Genomic DNA, 17,689 nt, shown 5'->3' on the forward strand with positions numbered 1-17,689 from the left:
TTACTGGGATAAACAATGGGTTTTCCATTATCTGATGGAAAATTGGATATTCTGTAAAATAGTACTCTAAGGAAACCAGGCAGGAGAGGCATCAGTTTTGGTTGGGATGCTTAGGAAATGCTTCTCATAGGAAGCTGGGCTTTGGGCTTAAGAGAACCCCGAGGGATGAAAGGACCTTCAGCAGGGGGCAGAAAATGGACAGGCATAATAGGTCCCAGAGACCACAAGAACACTATACCACACTGTGCAGAGAGCTTTCTCGTGATCTCTAAGAAAAGTTAGCATGCAGTAATTAAATATTGTGAAGAAGCCTGAGAAAGGAGCCTGGCTGGATGCCTGTTGGTAGTGTTCAAGGTAAGAATCTGCTAAGTAGCATAAAGTATAATACATACATTTGCTTGCAATAATACAGACTTTCAAAAATATTGACTTCCTGCATATGGAATAATGGTTTTATACTTGAATACTTACTTAATTTAGGGTCTGGTTTTCCTATCATAAAATCCAAGTACGTGATCAGAATAACCTACAGGTATCTAAAATGCTAGCCCTTACTAGTCGTGATATGTATCTTCAAACATTCACAGAAGGAAAATATACTTCCCAAAGATAAGCTGCAATTAAAGTCATGGAGGCTAGATTTTCTTCAATGTTTTCTTTGCTTCTCTATTTCTTAAGCCAAGAAAAAAACACCACTAGACTTTGTAATCTTCTCAAGAGTATTCTGTTGCTCCAGAACAAAATGCTCTCCAAAATTATCAAAAATCTATTTGAAATAATACAAAATATAAGGTGGGATTCAATTTCAAGGTTCTTATCATCTATGGTCAACAATGATGGAAGAGATACTGGAAAGAATAATTTTGTGCGCGCTTAACTAGACAATTCTGCTAATGACAAAGAGAAGCCAAACTCTAAAATCCACTACTGTATTTCCTCTTAACACCAAGTTATGCTGAAGCAGCATCCTAATATCTGAGCATCCTAAACAATCTAAGTCAACGGAGAAGCTGATTCAGAGGTAAATGCATTCATTCATTTACTCATTCACTCACTCATTCTACACTTACTGAGCACTTATCACACGCCAGGCTCTGTCTAAATGCTGGAGTGCACGGAGAAGAAGCCAAGCCCCTGCCTTCATGGAGCTTGCACTCTAAATTCAGCTCAATTTTATAGCAATGTCAAATTACACAAAGGATTTCAACTTAAAAGTTTTCCTTCCAGATGCTGGATGGGGATACTTTCACAAAAAACTTATGTGAGTGTGCAGCTTCTATTCTGAATTCAAAATGAATAAGCTAAAATCTTACGTTTCCTTTAAGAGCTACTTAGAAAAGAACACAAAAGTCTTTTTAAGTAATATGAAATTCAGAATTGAGTCATGAGGGATCTCTGAGGTTATCTAGTCTAATCTCCTATAAGAGAAATTCCTCATGGAGTATATGTGTGGAAAATTATCATGTATTAAAATAATAATCTAAAAAGCATTGTATGATAATTGTTATTGAATCGGTTTATTAACTCCCCTTTGTTAACAAATTCCACAGGTGATAACTATTACCTGTTCATATGCCCAGAACTTAACAGCTGTCTCAGGAGCAATTTTAATGACATTTGTACCATTTCCTCTCCAAAGTGAGCGGATACCTCCCTCTTTCACCATCTGTCGAAAGCCACCATATATGTTCATTTTCTCTGATTTTGAACCATGGACCTAAAAACAAAAGCAAAACGATATTAAATACTGGTGGGATGTTATTATTACTATCTCTAAAGTAACCATACAATCCACTCTCTTTTCTTCAGTATTATTTATTACTGCATGAAGATGTATTTGAAAATAGAATATAGAAGGCTGAGAAAACATATAATGGGAAGAACTATTACCATCATTTTAGAAGCCTGACTCTGAATCTAAAACTAAGAAAAATCGTAACCCTCAGTGTGGGAAAGTAAACAGAGAAGGCATGATCAAAAGTAAAATTATGAACAATGTTCATAAGATAAAATGAACCAACTTATTATTTATTAGGCTATGGAACACCCTTTGGAACATGAGCAAGTTCAGTATAAGAAAAATTAGAAAAATACACTGAATGTAATATATTATCCCTCCGCCTGAGAAGTAACACTGACTTGAAATATAAATGGGACTCAAAACAATCTGGATGTTATGTTTATCAGAGCCATAGAGAATAGAATACACACAGCCTGACACCAAAAATAAAAATTGTAACTTCTACAGCTTATCTCGAAATCTCATGTACCAACTGCCTAACCCAGTGAATACTGATGAATTACCTGGCTCATACTACCGATGTGATAGTTGTTTAAATAAACCAGACCTTATGCTTGTCTCTATATAAAACTGATTAAATCTAATAAACCAAAAGTAATTTAAAAAGTCAGCTATTCTTCTGATTGTTTCTGCTTACACAAAATGAGTGACTACTATTTAATAAAAAACCAAGAAGGGAGGAAGTGAGAGGCTGAAGACTAAAGGTCAGCCATGAGGGCAGTATGTGATCTAGTCACAATAAAAACTCTGGACACCAAAGACTCAGGTGAGCCTCCTTGGTTGGTGTGCAACTCTGTGCATATTGTCACACGCCAAAGTCAGGAAATAATACATTCTGACTCTCTGGGGAGAAAACAACAGAAAGTCTGCATTTGGTACTTCCCTGGAAGCCCTATGCTCTTCTTTCCTTGGCTGATTTTAATATATATCCTTCAGTGTAATAAACCATAATCGTGAGTATAAAAGCTTCCAGTGAGTTCTGTGAATTAATGAATCTGAAGGTAGTTTGGGGAAACCCCTGAACTTTCAGGAACAAAAGTCTAAATATATCCATTTTATTTTAAATAAACTTCACAATAAAATATGACAAAGGAAAAAAATATGCTTATTCAAGCTCTCTCAAAGTCAATTTACTATTGTTCCTAAAGAAAAACATACAGGCCGATTCCCTCTCCTTTTTTTTAAAAGCAGTATCTTTACCCCTAAACATATTTTGAGATGTAGGTACATTCTCAATGGATGCTGGTTTAAAATATTGTCAGAAATCATTTTGTACAGAAATCTAATGGCAAATATAAAAAGTGCTGACCATAGGTATAACAACATAACTTTTAAAAACCTTTTTTAAGCAGCTAGCATATTCTAGCAGGGTGTTCCAGCCTACCAGGCATTTTCACATATCTTACATTATTTAATTCTTACAACCACCCTTGTTAGATATTCATATTATCATTCTAGAATGAAGGAAAATGAGGCCTCAGGGGTTTCATGCAGTCTGAGAACCATGAGCTTTAGAGCCAGAAATACTCCATTCCTTGTCTAATTTGTTGTAAAGGATAAGTCATTTAACTCTCTGAGCCTTGTGTTCCCCACAGATAATATGAGGATAAAATCCCCCCATGCTGGGTTACTAGAGGATTAAATGGGTTACCATAATGAGCACCAAATAAATATTAATCCTTTCCTTTTCCTTTCTTTTCACTCTGACCAGCCAAGCCTACACTGCTAGTAAATAGGAAAGTCAGCTTATAAACCCAGGTCTTTCCTGCCAACCTCAGCTTTAGAATAATTTTTTAAGTTACATCCTTGTTCCAAGATTCTAGATTTCAGAAAAACCCTCTTTTGAGAAAGAACATAAAATACAAGGAAAATATAAGTAATTTAAGGAGAACCCTACAATAATGGCTAGAGATTTCCTTTTCTAATTAAACATTTGAATAGTCACAGAAAGCCAAGATTAACAGTTCATCACACACATGTACCAACAATTTAAGGTTTGGTCAAACACTGAAATACTTAACATGGACTGAATTTAGGATTAATAGCAATAAAATTGAGAGATTTCTTTTTAAAGGTATGACTATCACTGCGAAATTTTTAAACTTTTATCAATGCACCGTATTTCTCATTGTTTCAGAATATTTTGGGCAAACTTAGAAGATCGCAAAGCTCACCTGCATCATGACTTTCAGACGATCCAAAGGGGCAGTGCTTGTTCGAGAGACGGCACCAGCAACACCTCCTGCCAAAAGCTGCCTCCACCACTGCCCCGACTTCTTTTCATCTTCCGTGAATTCATCTGGAACAGTTAAACTGTCTCCTATGTCAATACCCTGTTAAAATGGAAGAAAGAGCCCCAGGCTCCATCAATTAAAGACAGATCATTCCAGAAGGTTTGCTTCTTTGAAAGAAGAATTACATATTTTATAATTAAGATCAGCTTCAATCCTTAGAAAGTACTATACTGAACCAATCTGAGCATACAGGCAATTATAAGTAGCCTATTCACGCTAAATGAAGTACAGTATCAGTCCACAAGAAATGAAAATTAACAGTAATTACAAATTTACAAAACCAAAAATCACAACTTTTTTCTTAATAGATTCAGAATAACTTTTCTCTTCTAGGTCTAAGTCAGAATGAAAGAGCAGCATTTGATCAGAGGTAGTGAATCCTTAGCTACAGAAAGAAAATAATTTGTCAGTTCTTAAAGATACACACTTTATCTCAAAATTATATCCACATTATACTTTATAACATGATATGTGCTCTAAAGATATAAATAAAAATTAAATTAAAACTGTAATTTGAGTACCCCTAAACTCATTTCCTATATAGACTGTCTGTAAATATTTTTATAAATCTGACTTGTCATTTAAAACATGCAATAGATTCTATATAAAATTTAGCTTACAGGGAGGTATTGTTTAAAATGATCTACCTTCCAATCTTCTCTAAATATTACTATAGGTTACAAACATAGCTTGACAGAAACAAAATTCTATAATAATATTTTTATAACTTTATTATCTAAATGATTCTAGTGTAAAACATTTTATAGGTAAGAGCGTCAGGGTAAGGAGCTTTGCTATAGTAGTAACCCTCTATTTCTTCATTTTACAATCAATAAAATGGATACATGATTGTAGCCTCAACTATTACTATCTCCAAAGATACAATAAGAATTTGATCATGTAAATATGACTTCACATAAGTATAAAATTTGTCAAGGCAACTGAACTACAAATATAGTATTATTTTATACTCATAGTTGAAAAGGCATTAGTCACCAATAATTCTACAATGCTCTAGGTAAGTTTAGGCATTGTTACTAGTAACAATGTGAACTCTAGGCTTCATTTAGTGCATATAAAATGTACTGAAATCCAGGAATACGTATAGAAGTCAAGCCCATTAGAAAAATAAAAATTCCCTCAAAGAGTTCCCACTGTTTTCAGGAACAGATTGCAGAATGAAATGAATTTCATTTACCCCAGGATATTTCAGTAGGACATTAATGAAATTTAATTAAAATTTGAAAGTTTAGAAGAATACAGATGGATAGGTGTGCAATATTAAGCAGATGAGCCAAAGATTTTTTAACCTTCCATGATTATTATTACAGGTGCCTTAAGCCAGAGATAAATGTAGGTGGTTGACTGAACAAGTAAGTTTCAGAAGGGATCTTTGGTCATTATCAACCACGAGGTACTGAGATTACTTAGGCAATATATTATCTATAAAAGGTAAAAGCCCCAGGACTTCTCTGGTGACGCAGTGGTTAAGAATCCTCCTGCCAATGCAGGGGACACGGGTTCGATCCCTGGTCTGGGAAGATCTCACAGGCTGCGGAGCAACTAAGCCCGTGCACCACAACTACTGAGCCTGTGCTCTAGAGCCCACAAGCCACAACTACTAAACCCATGTGCCACAACTACTGAAGCCCGTGTGCCTGGAGCCCATGCTCCACAACGAGAGAAGCCACTGCAATGAGAAGCCCACACACCTCAACAAAGAGTAGCCCCTGCTCGCTGCAACTAGAGAAAGCCCACCTGCAGCAACGAAGACCCAACACAGCCAAAAATAAATAAAATAAAATTAATTAAAAAAAAAAAAGCTTTAATATACTCTGAGTATACACCTAACAGAACACGTAGAACTTTACAAGTTAAAGAGCTATTGAGACGGGTACCATGGCCCATAAGTGTTACAGAGTGCTTTTGGATGATAACCATACCAATTGCTTATAGCTCCAAATTATCCAAATAAGTATAAATTAATACATAAAGCGTACTCACAGTAGAATGTTTCCAGAAACGGATAATTTCCTCAATGTCTGTAACAGGGTTAAATAAGAAGTAGTCTCTCCATTCATTCCAGTCCACTGTCATCGTCCCATCAGCATCGATGCTGAAAATAAAAAGAAGCTGATTAAAGAACAAAATAAAATGTATAAATAAAACTAACATTATTGGCCATGTTGCAGAATGACAGTTTCTCTTCCAACTTAATATTCTTAAAAGGTTTTTGGAAATGGCAACAAGCATTTGATAATCTGCTTTAATCATTTAGATAAAAATAGATCCCCAAATTACAGGTCTCACTAAAGGCTACTTTTGGTGCTCTGTCAAACTCCAAGTCAATGAGCTGTCAAACACTAATGTTGGAAGTTAAAATTGGGGGGTAGCAATGAATGAATTTATGATCGATTTTTTCTTACACTGGCTCAAGAAGATAGTTCTTCATGTTCTACTGTAACATTTGGATGTGACTTCAGAATATACTCAAGATACACTATCAATTTCCTTCTCCAATTTTCTCTAAGCTAAGAAAATTACCAATGATTGTAAAAAATAAAATCAAACTTGGTGATTGGGCCATCTGAGTCTTAAGAAATCCTGGTACCTTATCTTCAACATTTAAAATTAACATATTGTAGCCTTGGATATTTTTCATTAACTTTTTGCTTATTTTAGTAGGTTCTTGGCAATAATGTCATTTGTACCTGTTTATTTTCCTAAAAGCAACTTTATAAACTGCCCAGGATGTTGATAGTTTTGTTCACTACGGTAGACCCAGCATCTAAAGTGGGCAGTACAAAGAAAGTGCTCATTTATTTATTGAATTAATGAATATATCTGAAAAAAAAGTTTTGGGGTCTCCTCTGAATTTTATATTTATTCTATGACTTGTGTGAAAGTGATGCATAAAGATGGCAGTCAGATAAAATGCTATTTTCAGATATTTATGATTATATTTTCCAGTGCCACTTTTTACTTTGATTGCATACATGAAATTACACTTAAACTTTCAATTGTCCCATCACACAGGTGTTAACATTCTATATTTGCATAAGAGTCCTAGTTACTACTGATGTTTATGACACTATTCTTCTGGGTTAAAATATTTATAGCTCTATTTTTTAATCACTATTTGCTATTTTAATGCAATTGTTTATTGTCTGACCCTACCCCTCAACCCCCCACACACGCATGCAAGCATCCTCCACAAGGCAAGGATTTTTTATTTTATTCACTGATATGACCAAAGTGTCTAGAACAGTGCTTGGCGCAGAGCAAATATTTGTTGAATGAATAAATGAATTCCAAACTCTGCAGCTTAAAGCTGCAGAACACTTAGTGTCGACAAACTTCTTAAATAAGATAGTCTCACTGTGGGTTTAAATTGCGTTTCTCTTCAACTTACTAACGAAGTTGAGCATCTCATCATATTCATCTGTTATTCATGTTTTTCCCCTTGTGAAATGCTTGTTCATATCTTTTGCCCATTTTTCTAATGGGTTGTGTCTTTTTCTTAAGTATGTATAGTTCTTTATATAGTTGATTTAATCCTTCAAGTCATAAATTAGCAAGTACCCTCTCTTTGTCTTTTCATTTTATTTATAGTGTCCATGAATAGATGCTCTTAATTATAATACAGCTGAATTTATCAATCTTTTCATATATGGTTACTGACTTCTGTATTTTTTTAAAATAAATTCTTCCCTATACTGAGATATAGACATTTGCTTCTTTTTCCTCTAAAGGTATTGCAGTGTAACTTTCACATTTAGTTTGATTTTTCTTAAATGAAGTACAGTTGTTTTACAATATTACGTTAGTTTCAGATGTACAGCAAAGTGACTCAGTTATATGTATAATTTTTTCAGATTCTTTTCCATTATAGGTTATTACAAGATATTGAATATAGTTCCCTGTGCTATACAGTAAATCCTTGTTGCTTATCTATTTTATGTATAGTAGTTTGTATCTGTTAATCCCACACTCCTAATTTATCCTTCCTACCCTCCCTTTCCCTTTTGGTAACCATAAGTTTGTTTTCTATGTCTGTGATTTCTGTGCATGGCGTGAGGCAGGTACCCAACTGTATTTCTGTCTGCATGGATAACCAGGTGCACCAGAACCATTTATTGCATAGTCTCTCCTTTTCCCAGGGATTTGCAAAGCTACTTCTCTCATGTGACAAATCCCAAATACGGCTGGGTCTGTTTCTGGGATGGTATGTTCCACTTGTCAACTTGTCTATCTGTGTAGCAATACCACTATGTCTTAATTATAGCTTATAACAACTCTTTGATATCTGATAGGGCAGGCCCCCAGCTCCTTAGGGTTCTCCGAGAATGTCTTGGTTATTCCTGGGCCTGTATGGTTTCATTTTTCTCTAGAAATGTTTCATAGCCCAAATGCTGGGGCAAAGAGAGCAACTGAGAGGGTGGTTCAGGATTGGGGGAAAGTAAGTAGGAATGGTGGAAGGAATCAATCAAGAGATTGACAGACTGGTGGAAATGAAGGGGCCAGAGATCTGTAAGTCAAAATGCAAGTACCATAGGAGCCAGACAGTGTAGAATCTGGAGGAAGAAGGGTCAGAAGGTAGGATACAGGCTTTTAAGACTTCAGACAAGGCGTGGCTTCAAGTTATGATACAATCCTGAGAGGGAGCGGGCTGCTGAAGCAAAATGGAATAAAAGTCTCAGGTGTGTTGAGGAAGGCAAGGAACACTGACGCTAGAAAGAGGAGTCACCAGCACAAATACTGAAGTTTCCTAGGACTTAAAGAGAAAATGACTATTTGACAAGTGCCAAGGTCCTCAATAAATGTGGAGGGGGAACTAGAGATAAGAAAATTAGAGGAAAGAGGGATGGAGATGAAAGCCTAAATGGAAAATGGATTTTACTTGAGAGCGGAAGATAAAGATACATGAAGCACACATGTTTGGGAGTGACTGCCTACCTATTTCAGCTACTCCCCACCCATATCGTCTACTGAAAAAGTAGAACTAGGAGGCTGTATTTCAACCAACTGATTCCTATTCTCATACTCTGATGACTCAGCCTCAGCTGTTTCAATCAGCACCTTTCAGACTTCTCTCCCATGAATTCAGTTTTGAGTATACTAAGAGACAGTGAAATGGCTGAAAGGAAGCTGACATTTGGAGGTATTACGAGTCACACTGATGGCCGAGCACTCAAGGGAAGGTCCGTGATTTCCACTATTGAAAACACAATCAGATTCTGCCTTTTAAAACACTGCCTTTTAAAACCCAATCAAATTCTGCCTTTTAAAACACTGTGAGATAATAGAAAATATATAACTTGGTCTCTGTTCCCTGTTCCTGGCAAGAGCCCCTAAAGCCCTTGTAATTTCCTAAGTGATAAGAGCACTAGGGCATCTTTTGTTCTAATGAGGCAACTCTGAGTGGGCTCCTGGATGGCTCCTGGATGAGGGCTGGTCACCAGAAAAACCAAGTCATGATTAGAAGCTTGGAATTTTCAGCCCCCTTCCCACCCCCATCCCACCCCAATTCTCCAGAGGGGGAGAGGGACTGAAAATGGAGTTAATAATTGAGCATGCCTACATGAAGAAGCCTCCATAAAAATCTCAATAGCACGGGATTTAGGGAGCTTCTGATTAGCAAACACATCTATACACTGGCAGAGTGAAACACCTAACTCCACAAAGACACCTGTGCTCAGGACCCTCCCAGGCCTCTCCTTACGTATCTTTTTGTCTGCCTGTTCATCTGTATCCTTTATAATATCCTGTAATAAACTGGTAAGCATAAGTAAATGTTTCCCTGAGTTCTGTGAGCTCCTCTAGCAAGTAACTGAACCCAAGGGGGAGAACGTCACGGGAACCTCTGATGTGTAGTCAAGTCAGGCAGAAGATGTGGGTAATCTGGGTACCTACTACTTGTGATTGGCATCTGAAGTGGAGAGCAGTCTTGTGAAACTGAGTCCTTAATCTGTGGGATCTGACACTACCTCCAGGTAGACAACATTAGAATTGAGTTATGTTGTAGGACACCCAGCTAGTGTCAGCTAGAATTGCTTGTTGTGGGGAAAAAACCCCACATATTCAGTGACCAGAAGTTTCAGAAGTGAAGTGTTTTGTTTGAGTGGTAAAGGAGTCACGTAAAAGGGAAAACAGAGCTTCTTCTACTGCACCAGCCCTGGAGGCCTTGAAAGAGTTTTCCCATTCCTACACTTTAGGTATATGTGTACACACAAAATGAAAAGCGAGAAAAAGGGGAGGAAGATATTGAAAGTACATAGTGAGGAATGGTAAGGTACAAGGATTTGTTTTAAGCCACACTTACAAAGGCAGATCTCTAATACAGGATACTAAAAGTAAAAAAAAAAAAAAAAAAACTGTCAATAGAGGAAGAGCTTACCTTTGAAGAATCAACTCTGCTTGTTGTTTAGAAATAGTTAGACCTAGTATCTGGAGAGACTGGACAATTTCAGAAGCCTCAATTTTTCCTTTAAAAAATAAAAATTATAAACTTAGAACTGATAAGGACCTTAGAAATCATGAATTTCAAATCCCTCACTTTATAAGGGAGAGGCTTGGACTGATTAAGGTAAAATTGTGAATTTAGATGAGCTATAGATTTGCTTAAGTACATATTGCAACACCAACTCGAATTTCAACAAATACATTAAACAAATATACACACATTATTTCACTCAAAAATCATAACAGCCTTGTAGGTAAATAATGACATTCCATCTAAAGAAAAGACTGAGAGCGTACATGGCCTTACCAAGAAATGACATTAAGAAGCAGCAGAACTGAGATTCAAATCAAGATACTCTGACTTTGAGGTAAATTCAATTAAGCTAGGATCTATTAATTTTAAAGCATGCATTTCTACATTTTAATAAATGATTAAGCATTTATTATACATAAACATGTAAGGCACTGAGTTAAAAGAAAGTAGAAAATGACTAAATGAAGCCAGAGTGTGGAATATTCTTTTGAGAAATCTGGCAATAAAAATAAAGCAGGATAGTAGGATGATGGAAGTAGGAAAATTATTATTATAAGAGCAATTAGAGCATGTTGTAGAAAGGAGAAGAATCAGAAGAGAAGAAGAAAGAGAAAACATAAGCAATAAATGTAAGATTGCGTTTCCCTCAAGCATCCCACAGACCCATGAGGATCCTAAGACTAAGATGCATGGAACAGGTAAACAAACCAAAGGGTCTGATGCCAAACCAGGATTAACAGCAAAGTTCTCCAGGAAAAGAGGAAGACAAAAATTACTGTTAGTGGTGAAAGTAAAGACTCCCTTTAAGGGAAGGACTTTGAAGGAATGACAGGATTTGGAGAGACTTCTCCCAGGGAGAAGAAAGGAGCAGCACGAGAATCTGGACAATGTAAGAGCAGTTAGAGGCGTCACCCTGTTAGCGATGAAATTTTTCAAATACCACTCTGAATAATCTCCTTTATGGTTGCACTTTCAAAGAAGTACAGTTGATTCTCATTATTCACTGTAGTTACTTTCTATAAGGTCACCATGAACACAGAACTAAAGAACCGAACCGCTGTTCCTAAGGGAAATACAGGGTTAGGCTCCTGTGCCTCTGGTCACAATATTCTCATCAACCAATCAATATAAAACCTTGTTTTCTGTGTGTTTCTGTTTAAAGACACCTTGCTTAATATATATTATTGACTCATAAACATTGAACTCATGGTCAACAGCACTATAACTCATGCCTGAGTGAAGCTTTTCTGACACACCTATTTTCTTCCAAAGGCACGTCACAGCCTTCCCACATTTAGGAACACTCGACAGCATTTCAGCACTGTTCTTGGGAGCCATTGCAAATAGTGAAATCACCAATAAAAGCATAAAAATGCAAAAAACATGGCACCAAGTAGACTGCAGAAGGACTTGTGTACAATAAAAAAGCTAAAACAAGAACGCAGCGCATTGCCTCTCTCTATCTCAGCTTTAGAAATGTGCTCACCAAGAAAATGAAATTTGTGGCTGCTCAGCGCAAACCCATGAATGACTGCAAAAGCACTGTGAGTACTGATTTGGGGGTTATTTATGGAGTTAAATTTTAGCAAGTAGAAAAATTCTCAAATACAGAATTCATGAATAATGAGGATAGACTGTATATGCTTTGCTTTAAGAAAGTTTAAAAAACAAAAGTATGAACCTATAATGAAAAAGTGTTTTTAAATTACAAAAACAAGATAAACTGAGGGGAAACTGTATTTATTACAAATTTCATCTTTAACACAACATTATAAATCAACTATACCTCAGTAAAAAATAGAATAAAAATATTTCACCTTTAATTATTTCTTCTGGTTCATTTAGAATTTTCTGAAATGGACCATTGATACATGCATACTGTACGTACTGAACAATCAGCCTCTACTTATCTGGAGATGATCATGAGGTAACTTCATCTCCTGCTACTGCCTGCCCTAACACTATATAGACAGTCCCTTCTCTGCAGCTGAACTTTAGAGGGTTCAGGGTGGGATAAAAGTTTGTGGGAAGAAATAAACTTGATTGTAAGAATTGAATTTTGCTACAAGATTGGACTAAGGTAGACTTGGAACATACAATGTAAGGTTTATGGGTGGTAACAAATATTCTAACAGTACTACTTCCCACCACAAACTCAGCTCTTCCTGGCCAAGTCACACATTTGAACGATCATCAAAACCATTCAAAGGGTTTAGTTGTTTCTTTGTTTGAAGAAACTTGCCTTGAGTCTAACTGAAGTTAATGTTCAGTAAAAATCAGGGATCAACAAACTATAACCCTCTGGCCGAATAAGGCCAGTTGCCTGCTTTTGTAAATAAAGTTTTATTGGAACACAGCCATGCCTACTCATTTACATATTATTTATGACTGTTTCTGCACTGTGACAGCAGAAATGAGTACCTGCAACTGAGATCACACAGCCCATTAAGCTAAAATACTATCTGGACTTCTACAAAAAAAAAAGTTTGCCTATCCCTCGTATGAACCATATTTTCTCTCAATTTATTTGTTTAACTTGTTTCTTGAATAACAAATCTTGAATGAAATGGCCTTGACCACTCATGCGTGGGGAGGGGTCTGAGGCTGCATTATACATTTTTATTTTATTTTTTTATTTTAAATTTTTTATTTTTTTGGTACACGGGCCTCTCACTGTTGTGGCCTCTCCCGCTGCGGAGCACAGGCTCCGGACGAGCAGGCTCAGCGGCCACGGCTCACGGGCCCAGCCGCTCCACGGCACACGGGATCTTCCCGGACCGGGGCACGAACCCGTGTCCCCTGCATCGGCAGGCGGACTCCCAACCACTGTGCCACCAGGGAAGCCCTGCATTATACATTTTTAAAATAAATGCCCTCTTCCTATCAAAGGTTGCCTCTGGTGATAAGGGTTTGATAGCTCTTCCCTTTCTCCTACAGTGGCCTTTACTTCTTGCTCCACATGACTGGAACTCTAACTCCAAGCTATTAATCTAAATAGAAAAACTACAATCCCAATCAGAAGGTATGTATTTAAACGTCTATCTGCTATTTTCTTTTTTAACTTTCAGAATCAGAGCATCTTCTTTGATCACATGTAATTCTTTCAAAAAGACTATCAAATATAAGATAATCTGAAAGTTGTTTAAATTTTAGAATATATAATACTCATGCTTAGTATGAATAAAAATAACTCTGTTGCCCAGAGAGCAAAAAAACATAATTATTATTTTTAACCCATAGCTTTAAGTTCAAATCAGTATAAGGTTCCATAATTAATATTTTACAAAGGCCCTACTCACAGTTTATGATTCATTAGGCAAAGCTACATATAACTTTTCTTCACCAAAAACATTCTATATAAAAATCACATTACTAAGAAAAACAAGTATTAACACAAGTAATAATTATCATCTAAAAATAGACTGACTAAATATACATTGTTTTAGACTTTTGGAAGCATGAGATGTGGTTCTTCATAGCTGGTGATAAATAGAAAAGAAAGACACACCATCATTATTTTTGTCCAAACTCTTAAATGCCAATTTCATTTGTTTCTCATGGTCTTTAAGGTACTTCATAAATTCTTCAAAATCCAGCTTTCCGTCTTTGTTGACATCACCAGTAGTAAAAATTTTCTACAAAAAAGAAAAAAATTAGAGATATTTTTATATGGGTTAAAAATACTAGATGTTTTGTACGTCAAGCAGATTGGCTGTTTTCCTATTAAGACTTGTATTTTATAAATCCCAAGATAGAAGACAAAATCTTGACCTAAATTTAAATGTTTAAAATAGTATATTTCCCTTTAATTTCCAAAATTAAATAATCTTTTCCTAAATATGATTCTTATAAAAAGCTGTCATATCAAACTGCCTATCTCTATTAAGAAAAATCATTCCTTTTGAGAAAGAAATAATATATTATTTCACACAAATATATGTATTGATATATACACACACATAATATATATACATAATATATATGGGTACAATATATAAAATTGATAATACTATATATATAATTATATGAATACAACAATATATAAATGGATACTATATATATACACATATAATACTATATGTATTATACATACACATATGTACATGTATAATACTATATATTATATATACATATGTACATAATAAATATATACATAACACTATATATGGACACACATACATACACAAGATAAATGTATTACAGTAATCCCAGGTTGGGTTAACATATTTTTTTTAATCTTGTAATTTACCACAGTAACAGAATAAAAAAGAAAAGTCATGTGGTTACCTTAATAAATGCAGAAAAACATTTGATGGATTCAATATCATTTGCGACTAAAAACTCTGAGCAAACTAGGAATGGTGCTTCCTCAAACTAATAAAGGGTATCTACAAAGAATTCTAGCCTTTTTTGTTTAAACTAGTATGACTAGGATTCTCTTATCTGCAACCTAAATGCCATCAATTATTACTTACAGTTTTAAAAGCAAATACATTTGTAGTGTCACTGAAAAATAATTATTGCTATTTAATTACCTTTACAAATTAGACTGAGGATGATTTTCATCTGGAAATTATTTTCTGATTACTCAACACATACACTGAGATTTGCATAATCCAAGAGAAAATGTCACAGCATTCTGGGGCCCCATTTATGTACTGAAGTTTCATCTAAGAAGTTTATATTTTGGTCAATGAAAATAACAGTGAACAACTATCATTTTAGAAATTACAAGTTAAAGGACATCTCTAACGCTATCTTTGAACAGCCTGATTTTTTTACCCATATTTCATTAGCCTTTGTTACGGTAAATAAAGATTCCCAGAGTTACAACTGTCTAATGACTCTGACTTTTGAGTTTTCTTGCCTATTCCTCTGTGGAAATAAAGACCAGTCAAAGGAGAAAAGGAAAGGCTGTTTATTCTGAGATTACTATAGCAAGGAAGTCAACCACTGTCACTTGTATTTTGGCTCAAAGGCAGGAAGAAGAGTGGGAAAGCTTTATAGTAGAAAAAAAAGGAGTTTTGGGGTGTGCCCTGATTGCAGACTGTTGGCCTGGGAAAACTGTAGGTGGGCTAAAGCAAAAGTGGGGCATCCTGTGTGATTGGTTAGGGGGGCATATTTGGCTTTTTCTGGTTGGTCCTAAGTTGGAAGCAGGGACAAAAATTGGGGAACATGTCAGTTATCAATTAATTTCTGGCCATTTGGGGCTGACTGTTACACAAGTTATTGTTTAGCTTCCTGGACTGTCACTAGAGATAGCATTCTGGCTTCCAGTAAGTCTGACTTACAGTGGGTTGGCTTCCTGGATTTTTTATTATAAACAAGGGGTAGTTTTCTGGGTAGGTCTTAGGTCAAAGTTCAAAATTTTTTTAATTGAAATATAGTTGATATACAATATTAAGTTAGTTTCAGGTGTACTACATAGTGATTTGACATTTGCACACATTATGAAATTCAAAGTTCAATTTTAAATATGGTCTAACACTGTCTATTTGCATATTCAGTCTCTCACCTTTCACAGCAAAAAAACAAACCAAATCAAACATCATTCAAAAAATCTGTTATCAGAATAAAAAGTTTTATCTTTTCTTTCTTAGTAGTATGTAAGTACCATTTCTATATTTAAAAAATCAATTGAATTCTCAATCTATATAAATAAACTTCTACCACAGAATCTGGAGACATGGGGGTGAAAACTCACATCAAAACTTCCTAGAGATGTGACCATCACCTGAGGAAAAGCCACATCAGCTTCTCTGAAATATACGGTTCTATGTGGCTGGTGCAGAGACTGCCAGAGTTTTGATATGTGAGACATCATCAGTCATAAAAAGCCTTTATATGGCTCACACCACCTCTTACCAAAAACAAAAGACAAATATGCAAAAAAAATTGTTTTGATAAAGAAGAAATGTGTTTTAAAGGGTTAAACTTGTTTATGGCATAATCCTGAATTTCTTATGAAAGGTTAGTTTGTATCAAATAAACAAATATCATACAAGTCACATGTGAAAATCTAAGTACAAGAGTAGCTTTAAAAAAGCATGAAGGGAAGATGGCGGAAGAGTAAGACGCGGAGATCACCTTCCTCCCCACAGATACACCAGAAATACATCTACACGTGGAACAACTCCTACAGAACACCTACTGAAGGCTGGCAGAAGATCTCAGACCTCCCAAAAGGCAGGAAACTCCCCACATACCTGGGTAAGGCAAAAGAAAAAACAGAGACAAAAGAATAGGGACGGCACCTGCACCAGTGGGAGGGAGCTGTGAAGGAGGAAAGGTTTCCACACAATAGGAAGCCCCTTCGCGGGCGGAGACTGCGGGAGGCAGAGGGGGGAGCTTCGAAGCCGTGGAGGAGTGCACAGCAACGGGTGCGGAGGGCAAAGCGGGGAGATTCCCGCACAGAGGATCGGTGCTGACCGGCACTCACCAGTCCGAGAGGCTTCTGTGCTCACCCGCCGGGGCGGGCAGGGCTGCGAGCTGAGGCTCGGGTTTCGGTTTCGGACGGAGCGCAGGGAGAGGACTAGGGTTGGCGGCTTGAACATAGCCTGAAGCGGTTAGTGCACCACGGCTAGCCGGGAGGGAGTCTGGGGGAAAGTCTGCACCTGCCGAAGAGGCAAGAGACTTTTTCTTCCCTCTTTGTTTCCTGGTGCGCGAGGAGAGGGGTTTAAGAGCGCTGCTTAAAGGAACTCCAGAGATGGGCGCGATCCACGGCTAAAAGCGCGGACCCCAGAGACGGGCGGGAGATGCTAAGGCTGCTGCTGCCGCCACCAAGGGGCCTGTGTGCTCCACAGGTCACTCTCCACACCCCTCTTCCGCGGAGCCTGTGCAGCCCGCCACTGCCAGGTTCCCGGGATCCAGGGACAACTTCCCCGGGAGAACGCATGGCGGGCCTCAGGCTGGTGAAATGTCACGCCGGACTCTGCCGCCGCAGGCCCGCCCCGCACGCCCGCCCCGCACGCAGTGCCCCTCCCTCCCCGCCCCCCCGCCCCCGGCCTGAGTGCGCCAGAGCCCCCGAATCAGCGGCTCCTTTAACCCCGTCTTGTCTGAGCAAAAAACAGACGCCCTCCAGTGACCTACACGCAGAGG

General features: G+C 37.1%; 1 protein-coding gene across 1 annotated transcript in view; it reads right to left on the bottom strand.

Annotated features, from left to right (window-relative positions):
• Positions 1-17,689, bottom strand: part of SLC25A24 (solute carrier family 25 member 24) — a 58,870-nt gene that overhangs the window by 24,889 nt on the left and 16,292 nt on the right. Inside the window, exons 2-6 of the mRNA XM_032606414.1 lie at positions 14,100-14,226; positions 10,493-10,580; positions 6,100-6,211; positions 3,976-4,134; positions 1,565-1,717 (exon numbers count right to left, since the gene is read on the bottom strand). Of these exons, the coding sequence (XP_032462305.1) occupies positions 1,565-1,717; positions 3,976-4,134; positions 6,100-6,211; positions 10,493-10,580; positions 14,100-14,226 (639 nt within the window). The remainder of the gene's footprint in view (positions 1-1,564; positions 1,718-3,975; positions 4,135-6,099; positions 6,212-10,492; positions 10,581-14,099; positions 14,227-17,689) is intronic.

The sequence above is a fragment of the Phocoena sinus genome, chromosome 1, assembly GCF_008692025.1.
Source record: "Phocoena sinus isolate mPhoSin1 chromosome 1, mPhoSin1.pri, whole genome shotgun sequence".
In the NCBI taxonomy this organism is placed as follows: Eukaryota; Metazoa; Chordata; class Mammalia; order Artiodactyla; family Phocoenidae; genus Phocoena; species Phocoena sinus.